Source organism: Anomaloglossus baeobatrachus, chromosome 8, assembly GCF_048569485.1.
Source record: "Anomaloglossus baeobatrachus isolate aAnoBae1 chromosome 8, aAnoBae1.hap1, whole genome shotgun sequence".
NCBI lineage: Eukaryota > Metazoa > Chordata > Amphibia > Anura > Aromobatidae > Anomaloglossus > Anomaloglossus baeobatrachus.
This window is the reverse complement of record NC_134360.1, coordinates 253,569,511-253,589,511: the sequence shown is the minus strand read 5'-3', so window position 1 is coordinate 253,589,511 and position 20,001 is coordinate 253,569,511. Positions and strand designations below refer to the sequence as shown.

Genomic DNA, 20,001 nt, shown 5'->3' with positions numbered 1-20,001 from the left:
TCATGTTTTTATTTTTCTGCTGTCAGACAGTATTAGCGCAGACTGGCCGGATAATGAAGAACAAGGACAGACATGATGCCTCAGCCCGGTACTTGATATGCAGCATTCTCCACTTTTATGATCTGTTCTTATTTTGAGTATTACATAAAAAATGGTATTTCCCGAGTGGCTATTGCTAAGATAATAATAATTTTATTCATTTATATAGCGCTATTAATTCCACAACGCTATACATACACTGGCAACTCTGTCCCCATTGGGGCTCACAATCTATATTCCCTATCAGTATGTCTTTGGAGTGTGGAAGGAAACCGGAGAACCCGGAGGAAACCCACACAAACACGGGGAGAACATACAAACTCCTTGTAGATGGTGTCCTTGGTGGGATTTGAATCCAGGACCTCAGCGTTGCAAGACTGCAGTGCTAACCACTGAGCCGCCACAAGAATGCAGTGCTAACCACTGAGCCACCGTGCCGCCCCCTGTGGCATTACTGTACGTATGTTCAGGTGTACATGGAGGGTGGTCTTCTGAGCTGTGAGACCTCCCGCCATCCTGGACCTGCAGAACAAGTTGCGGTACAGTTGATTTTAGGTCCTTGTGGCCACAGATCACTGCACAGGTACATGACTGAAGATTGAAGGGATGAAGCCAAGATGTTGGACCTTCATGATCAAGAAGTGATGGAATATCCTGACTTTACTAGAAGGAAACTAGAAAACCATTCTCCTTACTGTGGACGATGCAAGAGAAATGTCCTATGTGATGATGAAGCTTAAGATTAATTCCAGGTTGGTTCGAGCCCACGGGAATCATTTATATAGAGAAGAGCGGACAAAGCGGGGACTTTGCTCTGTCATGTCCGTCTGTCTTAATAGAGCAAATAAGCAGTGTTGGTCTATATAGCACAGCTGCTTTTATCTAATATGAGGTAGAGTTGATGTCCATGGCCACTGGACCAAAAAGTTTGAACTTTCTCCTACCTGCTGACTTCCCTTCTGATTAAAAGGACCAGCGTAATGTCCTTTGTTGTGTGACGTGATGTCAGAGCACACTTACCATCCTTGGCACCTTTTCAAGATGAGTAACAGGTATGAGGACGTACACAGGGCTGTTGGTCTGGTGGACACGGACTATGGACGTAGCCCTGCTGGACCAGAACCTTGCAAAACTTTTTGATCCTCTCTAGTATTAAATTATATTTGCAACTAAATCGGTAGTTTGTGATTGCCAGGCCAGATCTATGGTAACTTCCTCCTTCCGGCATGCATCACTGGCACCTCTCCTGATTAGAAGGCCCAGCGTGTCGTCATTGTTGCGACACAGCTTGATGCCATTGTTGTGGTGTTGTGTGATGCTGGTGTTGCGTGCCGCCATTGTTGCGGTGTTGTGTGACACCGTTGTTGCGTGACACCGTTGTGGTGTTGCGTGATGTCATTGTTGTGGTGTTATGTGATACTGTTGTTGCGGTGTTGCGTGCCACCATTGTTGCGGTGTTGCGTGCCACCATTGTTGCGGTGTTGCGTGCCACCATTGTTGCGGTGTTGCGTGCCACCATTGTTGCGGTGTTGCGTGCCACCATTGTTGCGGTGTTGCGTGCCACCATTGTTGCGGTGTTGCGTGCCACCATTGTTGCAGTGTTGCGTGCCACCATTGTTGCAGTGTTCCGTGATGTCATTGTTAAGGTGTTATCTGAAGTAATTGTTGTGGCGTTCCCTAATGTCATTATTGCAGCGTTGCTTGATGTTATTGTTGCGGCAGCGCCTGATGCCATTGTTGCGGTGTTGTGTTGTCTTAACTGTGGTCTTGTGTGTTGCCTTGTTGCGGTGTTGTGTTTATGTCATTGATGTGGTGTTTTGGCGTCATTGTTGCGGTGTTGTGTTTGTCATTGATGTGGTGTTTTGGCGTCATTGTTGCGGTGTTGTATTTATGTCATTGATGTGGTGTTTTGGCGTCATTGTTGCGGTGTTGTATTTATGTCATTGATGTGGTGTTTTGGCGTCATTGTTGCGGTGTTGTATTTATGTCATTGATGTGGTGTTTTGGCGTCATTGTTGCGGTGTTGTATTTATGTCATTGATGTGGTGTTTTGGCGTCATTGTTGCGGTGTTGTATTTATGTCATTGATGTGGTGTTTTGGTGTCATTGTTGCGGTGTTGTGTTATGTTATTGATGTGGTGTTTTGGTGTCATTGTTGCGGTGTTGTGTTATGTTATTGATGTGGTGTTTTGGCGTCATTGTTGCGGTGTTGTGTTTGTCATTGATGTGGTGTTTTGGTGTCATTGATGTGGTGTTTTGGCGTCATTGTTGCGGTGTTGTATTTATGTCATTGATGTGGTGTTTTGGCGTCATTGTTGCGGTGTTGTATTTATGTCATTGATGTGGTGTTTTGGCGTCATTGTTGCGGTGTTGTGTTATGTCATTGCTGCGTTGTGTGACTTCACTGTTGTGGCATGTCATTGATGTGGTGTTTTGGCGTCATTGTTGCGGTGTTGTGTTTATGTCATTGATGTGGTGGTGTTTTGGCGTCATTGTTGCGGTGTTGTGTTTATGTAATTGATGTGGTGGTGTTTTGGTGTCATTGTTGCGGCGTTGTGTGACGTCATTGATGTGGTGGTGTTTTGGTGTCATTGTTGCGGCGTTGTGTGACGTCATTGATGTGGTGGTGTTTTGGTGTCATTGTTGCGGTGTTGTGGGACGTCATTGATGTGGTGGTGTTTTGGTGTCATTGTTGCGGCGTTGTGTGACGTCATTGATGTGGTGGTGTTTTGGTGTCATTGTTGCGGCGTTGTGTGACGTCATTGATGTGGTGGTGTTTTGGCGTCATTGTTGCGGTGTTGTGTTTGTCATTGATGTGGTGGTGTTTTGGCGTCATTGTTGCGGCGTTGTGTGACGTCATTGATGTGGTGGTGTTTTGGTGTCATTGTTGCGGCGTTGTGTGATGTCATTGATGTGGTGGTGTTTTGGTGTCATTGTTGCGGTGTTGTGTTTGTCATTGATGTGGTGGTGTTTTGGCGTCATTGTTGCGGCGTTGTGTGACGTCATTGATGTGGTGGTGTTTTGGCGTCATTGTTGCGGCGTTGTGTGACGTCATTGATGTGGTGTTTTGGTGTCATTGTTGCGGTGTTGTGTTTGTCATTGATGTGGTGGTGTTTTGGCGTCATTGTTGCGGCGTTGTGTGACGTCATTGATGTGGTGGTGTTTTGGTGTCATTGTTGCGGCGTTGTGTTTATGTCATTGATGTGGTGGTGTTTTGGCGTCATTGTTGCGGTGTTGTGTTTATGTCATTGATGTGGTGGTGTTTTGGTGTCATTGTTGCGGTGTTGTGGGACGTCATTGATGTGGTGGTGTTTTGGTGTCATTGTTGCGGCGTTGTGTGATGTCATTGATGTGGTGGTGTTTTGGTGTCATTGTTGCGGCGTTGTGTGACGTCATTGATGTGGTGGTGTTTTGGTGTCATTGTTGCGGCGTTGTGGGACGTCATTGATGTGGTGGTGTTTTGGTGTCATTGTTGCGGCGTTGTGTGACGTCATTGATGTGGTGTTTTGGTGTCATTGTTGCGGCGTTGTGTGACGTCATTGATGTGGTGGTGTTTTGGCGTCATTGTTGCGGTGTTGTGTTTGTCATTGATGTGGTGGTGTTTTGGCGTCATTGTTGCGGCGTTGTGTGACGTCATTGATGTGGTGGTGTTTTGGTGTCATTGTTGCGGTGTTGTGTGACGTCATTGATGTGGTGGTGTTTTGGCGTCATTGTTGCGGCGTTGTGTGACGTCATTGATGTGGTGGTGTTTTGGTGTCATTGTTGCGGTGTTGTGTTTATGTCATTGATGTGGTGGTGTTTTGGTGTCATTGTTGCGGCGTTGTGTGACGTCATTGATGTGGTGGTGTTTTGGCGTCATTGTTGCGGCGTTGTGTGACGTCATTGATGTGGTGGTGTTTTGGTGTCATTGTTGCGGCGTTGTGTTTGTCATTGATGTGGTGGTGTTTTGGTGTCATTGTTGCGGTATTGTGTTTATGTCATTGATGTGGTGGTGTTTTTGTGTCATTGTTGCGGCGTTGTGTGACGTCATTGATGTGGTGGTGTTTTTGTGTCATTGTTGCGGCGTTGTGTGACGTCATTGATGTGGTGGTGTTTTTGTGTCATTGTTGCGGCGTTGTGTGACGTCATTGATGTGGTGGTGTTTTGGCGTCATTGTTGCGGCGTTGTGTGACGTCATTGATGTGGTGGTGTTTTGGTGTCATTGTTGCGGCGTTGTGTGACGTCATTGATGTGGTGGTGTTTTGGTGTCATTGTTGCGGCGTTGTGTGACGTCATTGATGTGGTGGTGTTTTGGTGTCATTGTTGCGGCGTTGCATGACTTTGTGCAGTATTTACTAATCAGAGGAGCTGCTGCGGATGCGGACAGGTTTTTCAGGGCACGGTCTGGCAGTAACAGACTACCAAAGTGATGGGTAAAATCCTTGTTTTGATACCCCAAATGTGTCCTTTTTCACACTTTCCCGTGTCACTGATCTATGACAACCCTAACACATGGGAATAGTTGTGATAAAAATCCTTCAGAAAAGCGATGGCGTTATTCGGATGTTGCCGGAGAATATTTCGCGCTTCCTCGGTTTAATTTCTGGAGACTCTGCTCCGTTTTCTCCGCAGATTGCGCCGGCGTCTTCTCTATTCCAGGACTTATGTAGATAAGTAACAGCACATTAAAAATTCATTACCGGAAAGTTCATCTTTGTTGTGTTAAAGTAATAGGTGGCCTTTTTTGTTTATCTCATGCCAAACAACTCCGGGTGCCAGAGAGCAGAGCGTCTAATTTCTATCACAGCTGCACAAGGCGAGGAAATCGAAGGATCCGGGCAGATGATGAAGCGGGAGAATATCCTCCTCCTGGTTATTATTCCTCCTGATAAACGGCGAGCCTAAGACGGGTAAACCCTGAAGAAGACCCAGCCGCCTCCGCAGATTGATGGCATTAGGCGGGAGCTTAGAGGAGAATGTGATTTTGCGGCTGACATTTGTATCTGCTTCTCTCCATCGCTGTAACCTCTCCCGTGATGCGGCAGCATCTGCGCTCGCTGCTTCCCGGGACACGCGTGCCACGGGGAGACTGAAAGGTTACTGTGCACACTATTGTGACAGAGAAACAAATTAAGGAAATTATTTCTATTAGTATATACATTTATCAGCGGATAATAACGAGGACTCGTGACATTACTTACTATAAAAGTGCTCTGGCGGAATGGGATAGCAACAAAAAGATCAGAAAATACATTATATTTTTTTATCTATAGGGGTATTCCTCCAAAAAAGCAAGTCACCCCCTATGTTGTTCAGGCGATTGCAGCTCTCGGCTTGGCTCACCTCCATTTAGGATGAGACTGCAGAGCCCCATTTTGGGGATTTTAAAGCCCTGATATCAGGGGACACTGCAATTAGTAAGTTATCCTCTTTTCCTATGGATGAAGGATAATTATCACAAGTAATTGTACAACTTATCCTCTATCCCTTACCCATGGATGGAAAAATAAAGTGACGGCCTTTAAGAAAGGGTGACAAGGTTCTGATATTTTATTTCTTCATAACCACTAATTTTAAGTACCATTTTCCTGGAAAAATTCTCTAGTTTCCCCACGCAGTCCCATTATACTTGGGTACACGAGTCGCACCCATCTGAACATAACGGCTTGTTAGCAGTACCGAGCATGGTAGTGCCCACTCATCACTACGGTAGTCACGAGTACCGAGCACCCGAGCATGGTAGTGCCCGCTCATCACTAGTTACCAGTACCGAGCACCCGAGCATGGTAGTGCCCGCTCATCACTAGTTACCAGTACCGAGCACCCGAGCATGGTAGTGCCCGCTCATCACTAGTTACCAGTACCGAGCACCCGAGCATGGTAGTGCTCACTCATCACTAGTTACCAGTACAGAGCACCCGAGCATGGTAGTGCCCGCTCATCACTAGTTACCAGTACCGAGCACCCGAGCATGGTAGTGCCCGCTCATCACTAGTTACCAGTACTGAGCACCCGAGCATGGTAGTGCCCACGCATCACTAGTTACCAGTACAGAGCACCCGAGCATGGTAGTGCCCGCTCATCACTAGTTACCAGTACCGAGCACCCGAGCATGGTAGTGCCCACGCATCACTAGTTACCAGTACCGAGCACCCGAGCATGGTAGTGCCCGCTCATCACTAGTTACCAGTACTGAGCACCCGAGCATGGTAGTGCCCACTCATCACTAGTTACCAGTACTGAGCACCTGAGCATGGTAGTGCCCGCTCATTACTAGTTACGAGTACTGAGCATGGTAGTGCCCGCTCATCACTAGTTACGAGTACTGAGCACGGTAGTGACCGCTCATCACTTGATACCAGTACCGAGCACCCGAGCATGGTAGTGCCCGCTCATCACTAGTTACCAGTACCGAGCACCCGAGCATGGTAGTGCCCACTCATCACTACAGTAGTCACGAGTACCGAGCACCCGAGCATGGTAGTGCCCGCTCATCACTAGTTACCAGTACTGAGCACCTGAGCATGGTAGTGCCCGCTCATCACTAGTTACCAGTACTGAGCACCTGAGCATGGTAGTGCCCGCTCATCACTAGTTACCAGTACTGAGCACCTGAGCATGGTAGTGCCCGCACATCACTAATTACCAGTACCGAGCACCCGAGCATGGTAGTGCCCGCTCATCACTAGTTACCAGTACTGAGCACCTGAGCATGGTAGTGCCCGCTCATCACTAGTTACCAGTACCGAGCACCCGAGCATGGTAGTGCCCGCACATCACTAATTACCAGTACTGAGCACCTGAGCATGGTAGTGCCCGCTCATCACTAGTTACCAGTACTGCGTGTAGAGAAACGGGGCTCAGTGGGTGCTCTTGTCCGCTGGCCCGGCCGCCTTTAGAAAGACAGCGTGGCTCAGGGCTCATCCCAACTGAACGCACGACCTTCTTAACCGTGGGCGGAACACTACTCAGTCAATACAGGGTGAGGGAATCACAATATTAAGACTTTATTGGATCCCCAAACAATTAACGGCACATAGCACATAACCAGCAAAACACACAAATGTAACAGGCAACAGAGTCTCACCCTTCCGCTGCTCACCAGGAATTTAGAATGTCCTTGCCTCAGAGGTTCCAGGGCTATTTACTCCAATCCAGCAGCACCCCGCTTTCGGCGGGCACCTACCGAGAATGGAATAACGCCATATTTAGGAACCTGGCTGAGGTCTGCAAAGTTTGTACCAGGTGACTGGATTGTCCTAACCTGGGTTCCCTCCTTAAGTAGTCTCTGGTTTGAAGTCATGTAGCCAAGTGTTCCTCTAGTCGGAGCCAAAGTCTTTAGACCGAGTCCACAAGGTATCCTGGTTCTGATCCTCTAGCCAGCTCCTAAGAGCTTAGACTGGATCATGCACATCCATCAACAACCGGTGACTTAAAGAAGTCCCTTTTTATAGCCATAGCCTTCCCTTCGGATATACTGTGCCCTTATCGGATTGGTTGTACAAGATTGCTTCTCTTATTGGATGAATTTCAAGCTGCATGGATAATGTTCATTTAAATGATGTGGATAGAAAGACTGAGGATATCTACATGTGGTCTGGAATGCACAGACTAGACAATGGCCACTGAGGTAATTTACATTAGATTAGCAATACACAACTACATTACAATGATTGCTCGGAAGGGTCTGGAGAAACAATAGTTTAGCAAACATGAGTTAACACACAGAAGAACAATACGTCTGGCTGAATTTTAAGAAACTTTAACCCATGCTAGGCATTGGGTGTCCATGTCGTCACACTGAACACCTGAGCACGGTAGTGCCCACTCATCACTAGTTACCAGTACTGAGCACCCGAGCATGGTAGTGCCCACTCATCACTAGTTACCAGTACTGAGCACCCGAGCATGGTAGTGCCCGCTCATCACTAGTTACCAGTACTGAGCACCTGAGCATGGTAGTGCTCACTCATCGCTAGTTACCAGTACAGAGCACCTGAGCATGTTAGTGCCCGCTCATCACTAGTTACCAGTACTGAGCACCCGAGCATGGTAGTGCCCGCTCATCACTAGTTACAAGTACTGAGCACCTGAGCATGGTAGTGCCCGCTCATCACTAGATACCAGTACAGAGCACCTGAGCATGGTAGTGCCCGCTCATCACTAGTTACCAGTACTGAGCACCCGAGCATGGTAGTGCCCGCTCATCACTAGTTACCAGTACTGAGCACCTGAGCATGGTAGTGCCCGCTCATCACTAGTTACCAGTACTGAGCACCCGAGCATGGTAGTGCCCGCTCATCACTAGTTATGGCTTTTGGAACAAAGGGAGATAAAAAAGACAACAAAAAATGTCTGGACCTTTATAGGGTTATGTAGATCTTCTGAGCCTTTTTGATGCCATTTTCTGATCTCTGACATCGAAATAAACCAAACTCTATGACCACCAGACTCTGGAATATGCTGTTTTCCACGCTCGGTGCTCTAGTTTTTGCAGCCGCTATATCTGGCATTGTGGCGCCTGTCTGCTCTATTCCGATGAAAGGCACTAAGCTGAATGCCAGGCACTGACGACATGAAACGTATGGGGCTTTTCTCGTCCATGGTGGAGAAAATGAGGCGCTCTACAGAACGTAACGCCCCCATCGTGTAGCCAATAGAGGAGAGATTCAGACCCCCACCGGCGTTATACTGGTGGCCTATCCTAAAGATAAGGCAGCATTGCGTGTTGTATCATTAATATAATGTTCTAAGCAGTCTTGGATAGATCGTCGTCCTTGCACAAGCGGCTTTAGAAACTTTCTTCCCATTACTATTCTATAAGCTTGATGGAGAAGGTGAGAGCTGGACGTATCTGCAGGTGGTAGCATAGAGCGCCGGAGCAGCGATGGAGTCGCCCCGATCTCAGAAGTGCTTCCAGCTCCTGAAGCGGTAACTGCTCACAATCTAGCGCTGAGGCCGGCGGGCTGACACTCCATCCATTCCCACCCGCCGCTTTCCTTTACTGTAAGCAGAAAGTAGTTATTGCATTTTACACTAAATGCCAGACAGGTGGGTGAGGTTCCCATAACATCTTAACAGCCAGAAGGTCACCGAATCAAATCCCAGGGAACCTGCAAAGCCTTTCATCCAGCAGAGGTAAACAGAATGTGGAGCCGTAATAACTGAGAAGATGTATTCATTACTGTGTAAAGCGCTCCGTGATCTGCGGAGAAGAGGAGGCGGATGAGCAAAGAGATTACTTTTATTACTACTATTCTGCTAACTGTGCCACTTGTAAGAAATAAATTGTATTGTGCGGAGGACAGAATGATGGGGATCAGCTCCGGTCAGCCGCTGCCGAGGGAGACATTTATTACTTGTATGCACACAATATGCTGCTTTACGCTTGTACGGCTTCTTCACTATATATTGCAATGCAAAAATAGCGGAAACTTAATTTACCCTTAAACAAGAGGTTAAAGTTGTACACGTTGAAAAAATAAAAAAAAATTGATGGAAAATGCATCAATTTTTTATGAACCTAGGGCAAAAAGTGCAACTAGAAAAGACAAAAAAAAATCATCTACTTTATATGTAAACCATGGCTACAATTTTTATCAGCTCGTCCTTGCTACAACGGCTTCCATGATTACTTTCCTGCATCATGGAAGTAAAACATTTGATCAGTTTTCTAGGCTCCTCATACATATTGTCCAATTAACTATCCCTAGGGATACTAAACCTATAAAGTGATACAAAACAAACCAATCGGGTGTAAAAGAAGCTCGTGCTTTTAGAACATTCCAAACAATAGCTTTAAAACATGGTGATGAGCGGGCACTACCATGCTCAGGTGCTCAGTACTGGTAACTAGTGATGAGCGGGCACTACCATGCTCGGGTGCTCAGTACTGGTAACTAGTGATGAGCGGGCACTACCATGCTCAGGTGCTCAGTACTGGTGACTAGTGATGAGTGAGCACTACCATGCTCAGGTGCTCAGTACTGGTAACTAGTGATGAGCGGGCACTACCATGCTCAGGTGCTCAGTACTGGTAACTAGTGATGAGCGGGCACTACCATGCTCAGGTGCTCAGTACTGGTAACTAGTGATGAGCGGGCACTACCATGCTCGGGTGCTCAGTACTGTTAACTAGTGATGAGCGGGCACTACCATGCTCGGGTGCTCAGTACTGGTAACCAGTGATGAGCGGGCACTACCATGCTCGGGTGCTCAGTACTGGTAACTAGTGATGAGCGGACACTACCATGCTCGGGTGCTCAGTACTGGTAACCAGTGATGAGCGGGCACTACCATGCTCGGGTGCTCAGTACTGGTAACTAGTGATGAGCGGACACTACCATGCTCAGGTGCTCAGTACTGGTAACCAGTGATGAGCGGGCACTACCATGCTCGGGTGCTCAGTAGTCGTAACTAGAGACGAGCGGGCACTATCATGCTCGGGTGCTCAGTACTGGTAACTAGTGATGAGCGGGCACTACCATGCTCAGGTGCTCAGTACTGGTAACTAGTGATGAGCGGGCACTACCATGCTCGGGTGCTCAGTACTGGTAACTAGTGATGAGCGGGCACTACCATGCTCGGGTGCTCAGTACTGGTAACTAGTGATGAGTGGGCACTACCATGCTCGGGTGCTCAGTACTGGTAACTAGTGATGAGCGGGCACTACCATGCTCGGGTGCTCAGTACTGGTAACTAGTGATGAGCGGGCACTGTCATGCTCGGGTGCTCAGTAGTCGTAACTAGTGATGAGCGGGCACTACCATGCTCGGGTGCTCAGTAGTCGTAACTAGTGATGAGCGGGCACTACCATGCTCGGGTGCTCAGTACTGGTAACTAGTGATGAGCGGGCACTACCATGCTCGGGTGCTCAGTAGTCGTAACTAGAGACGAGCGGGCACTTAGATATTTCCTCTATGCACACCGAGCACCATGCACAGGCTCGCTTCACTGCAGGGTGTGTGCAGGCGTCCCAGGGAGAGGAATTTGCAGTCTTTGAATGGCTTTTTCAGGGGCATAAAACAACGTTCTTGGATATAGTCTGACCCAAAATAACCCCCTGCCCTTCCATTTGCCAAAAATGTTCTGTTTTTGGCTGCTGTATGTGGGTGAGACCCGAACAGGCCAATCAGTGACTCTCCATAATGCTCGTCTTAGGTTTAGCGCTCGCCCATCACTATTCATCATCATGCCTCAGATTTGTGTCTTCAGCCAACAATGCAGGTAGTATCATAAGAGGAAGTCACAGATTTCAGTGGGTCCCGTGAGTTTCGGTTGAAGTACGGATACACATATGGATATGGCTGAAGGAAAAACACTTTGTTTTTTGATACTCCGCAGCTCTGTCTATTTTGCATACTTTAGATAGATATACATATGTATAAAATCACTCACATATGATAAACTTAAAAAGAACCTGACACCAGATCAAAAGTGGACACTTGTCGTCTTATTTTATTCTCACTGTTTTCCTGAGTGTTTTACTTATATTTATATCCGCCATACATTACCTGCGATATGGGCCTTTTTATCCAGGGACAATTTTTATAATCGCTACAAAGGGGGCGTGGCTGAGAATGTAATGAGAGCAGCCTAAAGACACGCCCCCGAGGGTCCTGAGTGAACCAGCCCCTTGATAGAGACTTAAAATTATCACTAAATAAAAAGGGATCTCTTGAAACCGTATGGTGAATATTAGAATAAATGTAGAGCGCAGTGGGCCTACTTTTCACCTAGTGACAGGCCCTTTTTAAATCTGTAACACAATTGTAAAGATTAGTTTGGATTTGTTACGCCAGCCGTAGACAGATCGTCTGTACAATGTTCTCACAGGGCGAATGCAGAATAGTTTTCAGCTGCTGATTTGCTGCAGAAAATCCACGGAGTATTACAGGAGCAGCTTTGTACAGGGGATTTCATAAAATCTCATTCACTTACTGCAGAGAAAATCCGCAAAATCCGAGAAAATTCACCGGAGATGTGTATGCGAGATCTGCATCCAGACAATTAATGTTGTTGATAAGATGGCGAAATTGCATTGTATTTATGGCCTCCTCTCAGCGACTGTTCCAGGTAACGTCCATGGCCTTCTTTATCTTATTCCCAACCGGGTGATAAATGTACACTATATATATTTGCCAAAATCTGACCTTTCTGTGTTCAATAAATCAATTTTTCAGCTTTGCAGTAACTTTATTTTCATAACCTTAACCAAATTTGGGAGGGTTTCAGCTTTCAAAAGAGTAATTTACGAAACCAATGGATGAATTTAAAGTCAGGTTATAAGCTTTTATTTACATAATATGGATAAGCAACAGAACTTCTGTCAGGCACTGTATATAATATATATGTATATAATATATATAGTGTGTGTATATTTGTATGTATACATATATATATATATATATATATTTGTATTTTATTTTATTTTTATATATATATATATATATATATATATATATATATATATATATATATATATATATATATATATATATATATAATTTGCTCCTTCTTCCCCCCCCCCCCCCTCCTTCTTCCAAGAGGCATTGGACCTTTTTTGCCCAATAAAGAAAGTCTATTTTTGACTCTTATTTGATGCGATTCTCATTATCTACTTTTAGGACTCGTGTAAAAATCCAATGTAGTGTTATATAAAATTTGTGCAGAAACAGAAAATTCTCAAGGGTTTATAAAATTGATGATTATAAATTATAAACTGATGAACAATGCCATGCTTGGTTTGAACAGTAATTTTTTTGGTGACTGGTTTCCTTTTAAAATGAATTTATCAGAACAGGATGACTGATCAAACCAAGCACGGGTGCTCAGTGCATCATGGTCATGGCAGGGCTAATCATTTAGATACACCTTCCCGCCAGCTTCTTTTCTCTCAGTCTCCACTTTTCCCTCTTCTTTGATTGACAGCTCTGGCGTCATAGAGCCACAGGAGGCAAACAAGCAGGCGGGAAGGTGTATCGAAATGAATAGCCGCGCCATGATGCACTGAACGCTTGTTTTGTGCTTGGTCTGAACAGTCATTCTTTGCTGATCAGTTCATGGCAACTGTCCATTAAAATTTGATCTTACACTTTTTAAAGGGAACCTGTCGCCAGATCTGTCCCCTATAAGCTGCGACCACCACCAGTGATCCCTTATATACTGCATTCCAGAATACTGTATATAAGAGCCCGGGCCGCTGTGTACAATGTAAAAATCACTTTATAATACTCACCTAGGGGGTGGTCCGGTCTGATGGATGTCGCTGCTGTCAGTCCGGCGCCGTCCTCCTGCCCAGCCCATGTGTATGATGCGTCCTACGTCATTCACACAGAGGTTTCCATTGCGCTCCTGCGCATGTGCACTTCGAGCTGCCCAACTGAGGGCAAAGCAAAGTACTGTAGTGCGCAGGCGGTGTTTGACCTTTACTCGCGCCTGTGCACTACAGTACTTTGCTCTGTCCTCAGTTGGGCAGATCGAAGTGCACATGCGCAGGAGCACAATGGAGGCCTCTCTGTGAACAATGTAGAACCCATCATACACTCGGGGCTGACAGGGGGACGGCGATCGCAAGAAGAGAGGACGCACCGGACCAAGACCACTCGGGGCTGACAGGGGGACGGCGATCGCAAGAAGAGAGGAGGCACCGGACCAAGACCACTCGGGGCTGACAGGGGGACGGTGATCGCAAGAAGAAAGGAGGCACCGGACGAAGACCAGCAATGCCCAAAACACCCGACCGCCCCCTAGGTGAGTATTATAAAGTGATTTTTACATTCTACACATCGGCCTGTGCTCTTATATACAGTATTCTGGAATGCTGTATATAAGAGCCCACTGGTGGTGGCCGCAGCTCATAAGGGGAAAACGTGGTGGCAGATTCCCTTTAATGCCATTTATAAAGTTGCTCATTGACCATTGGGAAAAAAAATAAATCCTGATTTTCTTTTAATCTTTTTCTTATACAATATATACTGCTCAAAAAAAAATAAAGGGGACACTTAAACAACAAAGTGGTATTTTAGTGTTCCCTTTATTTTTTTTGAGCAATATATTAGTAAATTTCGTTCCCCAAAAAAATGTGAAAAATTAAAAAAAGTGAAAAATAATTTATTTAAAAATAACTAATAATAATAATATAGAATTGTGTGTATATATATATATATATTAGAGATAGTTGGATAGATAGATATATCTATATATCCATGTATTCATATCTCTATGTATATATATACATATATATAAAAAACTACAATATATATACAATATATATATAAAAAACTACAATATATATACAATATATATATAAAAAACTACAATATTTTATTTATATATACATATATATACATATAGATATATATATATATATATATATATATATATATATAGAGAGAGATATATAGATATATAGATATATATATATATATATATATAGATAGATATATATATATATATATATATATATATATATATATATAAAAAATATATTGTAGTTTTTTATTCTATTTATTTTACAGTCTCTGAGTGAATATGGTGTTTAGTAATGGTCTCCGGCGCTGAATCGTTACATGGGCGACGTGTGAGGTGTGAAATTACTTTTGTATTTTTATCTAACAATGCGGCTATTATTGCTCATTATTTTCCGGCTTTTTTTCGCGGACTCTACGTGTTGTTCCCCTATTTTTACCTAACAGCAGCCGGCTCGGTGGGTCGCATTAACAATATATTCACATGATCTCATTAAACGTGATCTTGAACTGTTGAACAAACGTGAAAGCCATCGGAGAAGTATACAGTGTATATATGTGAGCCTGTGTTAGTCATTATGCGCGCCCCCTCCCCGGATGATTTCGGAGGGGTGGGGGCCGGGCCCCGCAGCGAGGGCCGTGTCGCAGTTCCGCTGTCGTGCAGGGGAGCCACAGATTCCACGTTTAATTAAATGGAAGAAAACCGCAGGACGTTAGTTACTGTCACCTCCCAGCGAGGAGTGAGCTGGGGATAGCAGTGGGGCGTGATCTGGCGGTGATAACTGTACCAGTACACACTTATATACCGCACCGATGACTGATACCTAATTGCGGCATTACATACAACACTGCGCGCTGCGGCCATCCATCCATCCTCCATTCATTGCCATGAGCAAATATATCACGCTACAAACCTTTGTAAGAATCTGAGTTTCTAGTGACTATATCATATATTATTTTAATTAGTGAAGAGGTCCTGCACAAATGTTATGTTTTGTTTTTTTTTGCTTAACCATCTTCGGTTGAGCAGTGTGGGGCGCGTTTCATGCCTTGTGGGGTTGGAATTGCCCTGATAAATGATGAAAATCTATGGGTTTTTTTTTAGTTTTTGTTATGTTAATTTGTATTGTGACTCAATTTATCCAGGTCCAACGTTACGTCTTTGATGCTTCGATAATGGTGTGCTGTCACTTTAATGGCGCTGCAGCCAAACACCTAGCTTTCGGACTTCTCACCATTTACCCCAGTGATTGGCTGCAGCGCTGTTTACTTTACATCACTTATTGTTCGGTGTGTACAGGACCAGCAGCAATGTCACGTCCGTAGCACTGCAGCCAATCACTGCACTTCATGGCTCTTGCCGTTTACCCACTTAGCCCAGTGATTGGCTGCAGCGCTGTTTACATAACATCACTTCTTGTTTGGTGATTATGTAGGGAAAGCAGCAGCGATGTCACATCAGTAGCACTGCTGCCAATCACTGAGCGTCAAGGCTTGTGTTGTTTACAATATAGCCAAGTGATTGGCTGCAGTGCTCTTTACATAACATCACTTCTCATTTGGTGATTATGCACAGGAAGCAATGTCACATAAGTAGCGCTGCAGCCAATCAATCTTTTTCATGACTTGTGCTTTTTACCTATTAGCCAGTGATTGTTTGCAGCGCTGTTTACATAACATGACTTCTCATTTGGTGACTATGTACAGGAAGCAGCCGTGATGTTACATCAGTAGTGCTGCAGACAATCACTGAGCGTCATGGCTTGTGCCATTTACCATTTAGACAAGGGATTGGCTGCAGCTCTGTTTACATAACATCACTTCTCATTTGGTGACTGTACAGGAAGCAGCAGTGATGTCACATCAGTAGCTCTGCCCAGTGATTGTCTGCAGCGCTTTTCTGTAACATTATTTCTCGTTTGACTATGTACAAGAAGCAGCCGTAATGTCACATCCATACCACTGCAGGCAATCACGAAGCACCATGTCCTATGCCATTTATCATTCAGTCCAGTGATTGTCTGCAGCGCTCTTTACGTAACATCACTTCTCGTGTGGTGATTATGCACAGGAAGCAGCAGCGATGTCACATCAGTAGTGCTGCAGCCAATCACTGAGCTTCATGGCTTGTGGCATTTACCACTTAGCCCAGTGATTGGCTGCAGCGCTTTTTACATGACATCACCACTGCAACGGTAGTAGTGACAGAACCCCAACGCCTTGCTGGGTAAGTACAAACATGTTTTATTATGTTTAATATGGCCAGGAAGGACTGGATAAAAAAAAAAAAAGTTCAACGCTCCTAACCCCGTAACACGTGGTTTCATTGAGTCCGTCGCGATGTCCTTTTTAATGACGGCCTTGTATCCCGCCGGTCGATGTCTGCAGGTTGTTGTCTTCACTTTTTTTCATCTTTTCCTCCTAGGACGAGCGAGAAGCTAGAGAAAATGTAAAACGAGAGCAAGATGAAGCATATCGCCTGTCTCTAGAAGCGGACCGGGCCAAGGTGGGTGCCGCACATCCAGGTATGGGCACAGCCAGGACATTGGGGTTAGAGGTATTTAGAATAAACAGATATTCCTTCTTTTTGGCACAGAGGGAAGCTCAGGAGCGAGAAATGGCTGAACAGTACCGGCTGGAACAGATAAAGAAGGAACAGGAGCAGGAAAGAGAGGTAACCTGCTGTTCTATGGGAAACTGCACCGCACATGTCCATGATGGGGTCCGGTATTGCAGCCCTGCTGTAATGAAGTGCATGGGGCCATGGACAGGTGTGGGGCTGTTTTTGGAAGGATGCATTTTTGGATTTGTGTTTTGGGTTTTTTTTTGTTTTTTTTTTAATTACTGGCAATGCCAGATACAGCCCATTAAGCCTATTCCAAATGCATGTAACTGTACTCCCACACTGAGGTCCGCAAGCATGGGGGCATCGGAGGGGAGCACACGGCAGATGTGCGGCTCTATTTTGTAACCGGCATATGTCTATATCAGCAGGGATCGGAGATTAATCCGCTCGCTGTAGTTACATGTCATTGTTAGAGATGAGCGGACCCGTGGAAGTTCGTTTCTACTGCATTTGGTTGAACTTTAAAAAAAAAAGAAAATTGGTACGGGACCTGAACTTGACCCCAGATGCCGAAAATATAATGGTCGTAGTAAGGGCTAGGTTTCAACGGGGTCAATCGCCCTGCAATCAAATGTGGATAGGGATTAAAAACAATGATTTGGACTCCCACCTATTTGTGATAACCAACATGGATAAAGCAGCAGCTGCAGGCTGCAACCCTCAGCTGTCTGCTTTACCTTGAGTGGTTATCAAAAATAACGGGTATCCCACACCAATTTTTAAAATTATTTACATTTTTTAAAAAACAGCGTGGGCTCTATACTAAATAACCAGCCAAGGTAAAGCAGACAGCTGCGGCTGGTATTATCAGGCTGGACGGCCCATGGTTATTTAGCCCCTTCCAGCTTGGAAATAGTAGCCTGCAGCTTTCCCACAAGAGGTTCATCCATTTGATGCTCCAATTCTGGAACTTTTCCCGACTCTTCACGATTGTTCTGGTGCGGTGGCAGTTGGGGTAATACTTTTGGGGTTGATGTCAGCTGTGAATTGACAGCTGACATCAAGCCCCCAGGGGTTAGTAATGGAGAGGCGTCTATCAGACACCCCATTACTAACCCAGCAAGTATAGAGTTAAATAACACACAGGCACAGTCCCTCATTCACCAATTTATTAATAAAAAAATCCTGGAATTTCCGATGTAATCCAAAGAGTAATGTCCCATGACGTCCATCGATTCCTATGGAACTTTCCCAGAACGAGGCTCCATAGGTCACTCCCAGTCAGCAGCAGACCCGGAATTTCTTACATGCGGTGAAATAACTGTTAGATTGCAAGCTCAGGTCTCCCAAGGGGACTAAAAATTAAAGTATTAAAAAAAAAGTTTTTAGAAACATTTGAAAAAAAAAATACAAAAATGAAAATCGCCTCCTTTTTACCCTCGTTAAAAATAAAGAGCTAAAAATATGTATTTAGTATTGCCAAGTCCATAAAAGTCTGAAATACCCAAAAATAAAACCATCATCAAAGGTCCAGAAATGAGTGCATTGGTTGATTAGGGTGTGCATTGGGTCTTTGTGGGTCAGGTCTTCAGTAGTGATTCTAACTAAAGCGGGCTTTACACGCTATGAGATCGCTACAGCAATCTCGTTGGGGTCACGGAATTTGTGACGCACATCCGGTCGCTTTAGCGATGCCGTTGCGTGTGACACCTATGAGCGATTTTGCATCGTCGCAAAAACGTGCAAAATCGCTCATCGGTGACATGGGGGTCCATTCTCAAATATCGTTACTGCAGCAGTAACGAAGTTGTTCGACGTTCCTGCAGCAGCACACATCGCTCCATGTGACACCGCAGGAACGAGGAACCTCTCCTTACCTGCCTCCCGGCCACAATGCAGAAGGAAGGAGGTGGGCGGGATGTTTGTCCCGCTCATCTCTGCCCCTCCGTTTCTATTGGGCGGCGGGTCAGTGACGCTGCTGTGATGTCGCTGTGACGCTGAACGAACCGCCCCCTTAGAAAGGAGGCGGTTCGCCGGTCACAGCGACGTCGCAGGGAAGGTAAGTAGTGTGACGGGTCCGGGCGATGTTGTGCGACACGGGCAGAGATTTGCTCGTGTTGCACAACCGATGGGGGCGGGTACCCATGCTAGCGATATCGGTCCCGATATCGCAGCGTGTAAAGCGGCCTTAACCCTATGGCTGGCGCATGCGCAGTCTTATGTTCACGTTTTTCTCCAAGTCTTCAATAAAATGGTGCCGGAATCAGCGCACGCGCGCACCTCGATCTCTGGTGCCATTTAAATGTGGAGATGACTATGAATGTCGGCGGCGCATGCGCTGATCAAAAATAAACAATTCAATATGCGCATGCGCCATCACTCATATTCATCTTTACAGTGCCTTCAGCAAAATGGAATTGGAGATCGTGGTGCATGCATGCACTGATTCCAGCAGTTCTTGATTGAAGAGTTGGAGAAAAACTTTAGCACGATATTGCGCATGCGCCGGCCATTGTGCTAATCACAGCCAGGGGAGAAATCATTACTAAAGACCTGACCCACAAAGTCCTGCCCCGGTGCACACGCCAGTCTCTAATCTAAAGGTGTGATAAAATTCAGCAGAGGTTGCCCCGGAAATTTTGAAAAATGTGCACCAAGGAAAAAATACCATAAAATAGCAAGATTACGGTGACTCAGCAGCCGATCGCTGACGTCAGAGGTGCTGATCGTCGCACGGTCGGCAGCTTTCTGATCACCTTTCATTCATTTTTAACTCTTTCCTCTTGGAGCTTTTATTTAAGGGGGTGACCGGGTGACTCACCCCTGGGGCTTGAGTGGGCACAGGCCATGCTCGTATAGAGGACACGTCATCCTTATAGATGGACTCTTGGGCGTACCGCCAGGTGGCTTCTTTCTGGCTCATCATTCACTTACGCTCTCCTGCTACATCAACCCTAGCTCCGCTACATCATTCAAAGAAACCAAACAAAGCCTTTTGTCGCTTTCAAAGTTTTAACCAATTGGAAATGTAAATGAGTTTTTATTAAAAAACAAAAACAAAAAAAACAACCAACCTCCAGCACTAGACACGAGCAGATCCCGGGCGGCGCGGACGCTCGCGCTCCATTGTATACATGTATTTCCCTTTGTGCTTCTCTGCATCTAAAG

The 20,001-nt window shown here is 45.5% G+C and overlaps 1 protein-coding gene across 1 annotated transcript in view; it reads left to right on the top strand.

The window, feature by feature from the left end:
- The window catches only part of FAF1 (Fas associated factor 1), a 330,141-nt gene that overhangs the window by 254,094 nt on the left and 56,046 nt on the right, over positions 1-20,001 (top strand). The window contains exons 16-17 of the mRNA XM_075320555.1: positions 16,693-16,773; positions 16,864-16,941. Of these exons, the coding sequence (XP_075176670.1) occupies positions 16,693-16,773; positions 16,864-16,941 (159 nt within the window). The remainder of the gene's footprint in view (positions 1-16,692; positions 16,774-16,863; positions 16,942-20,001) is intronic.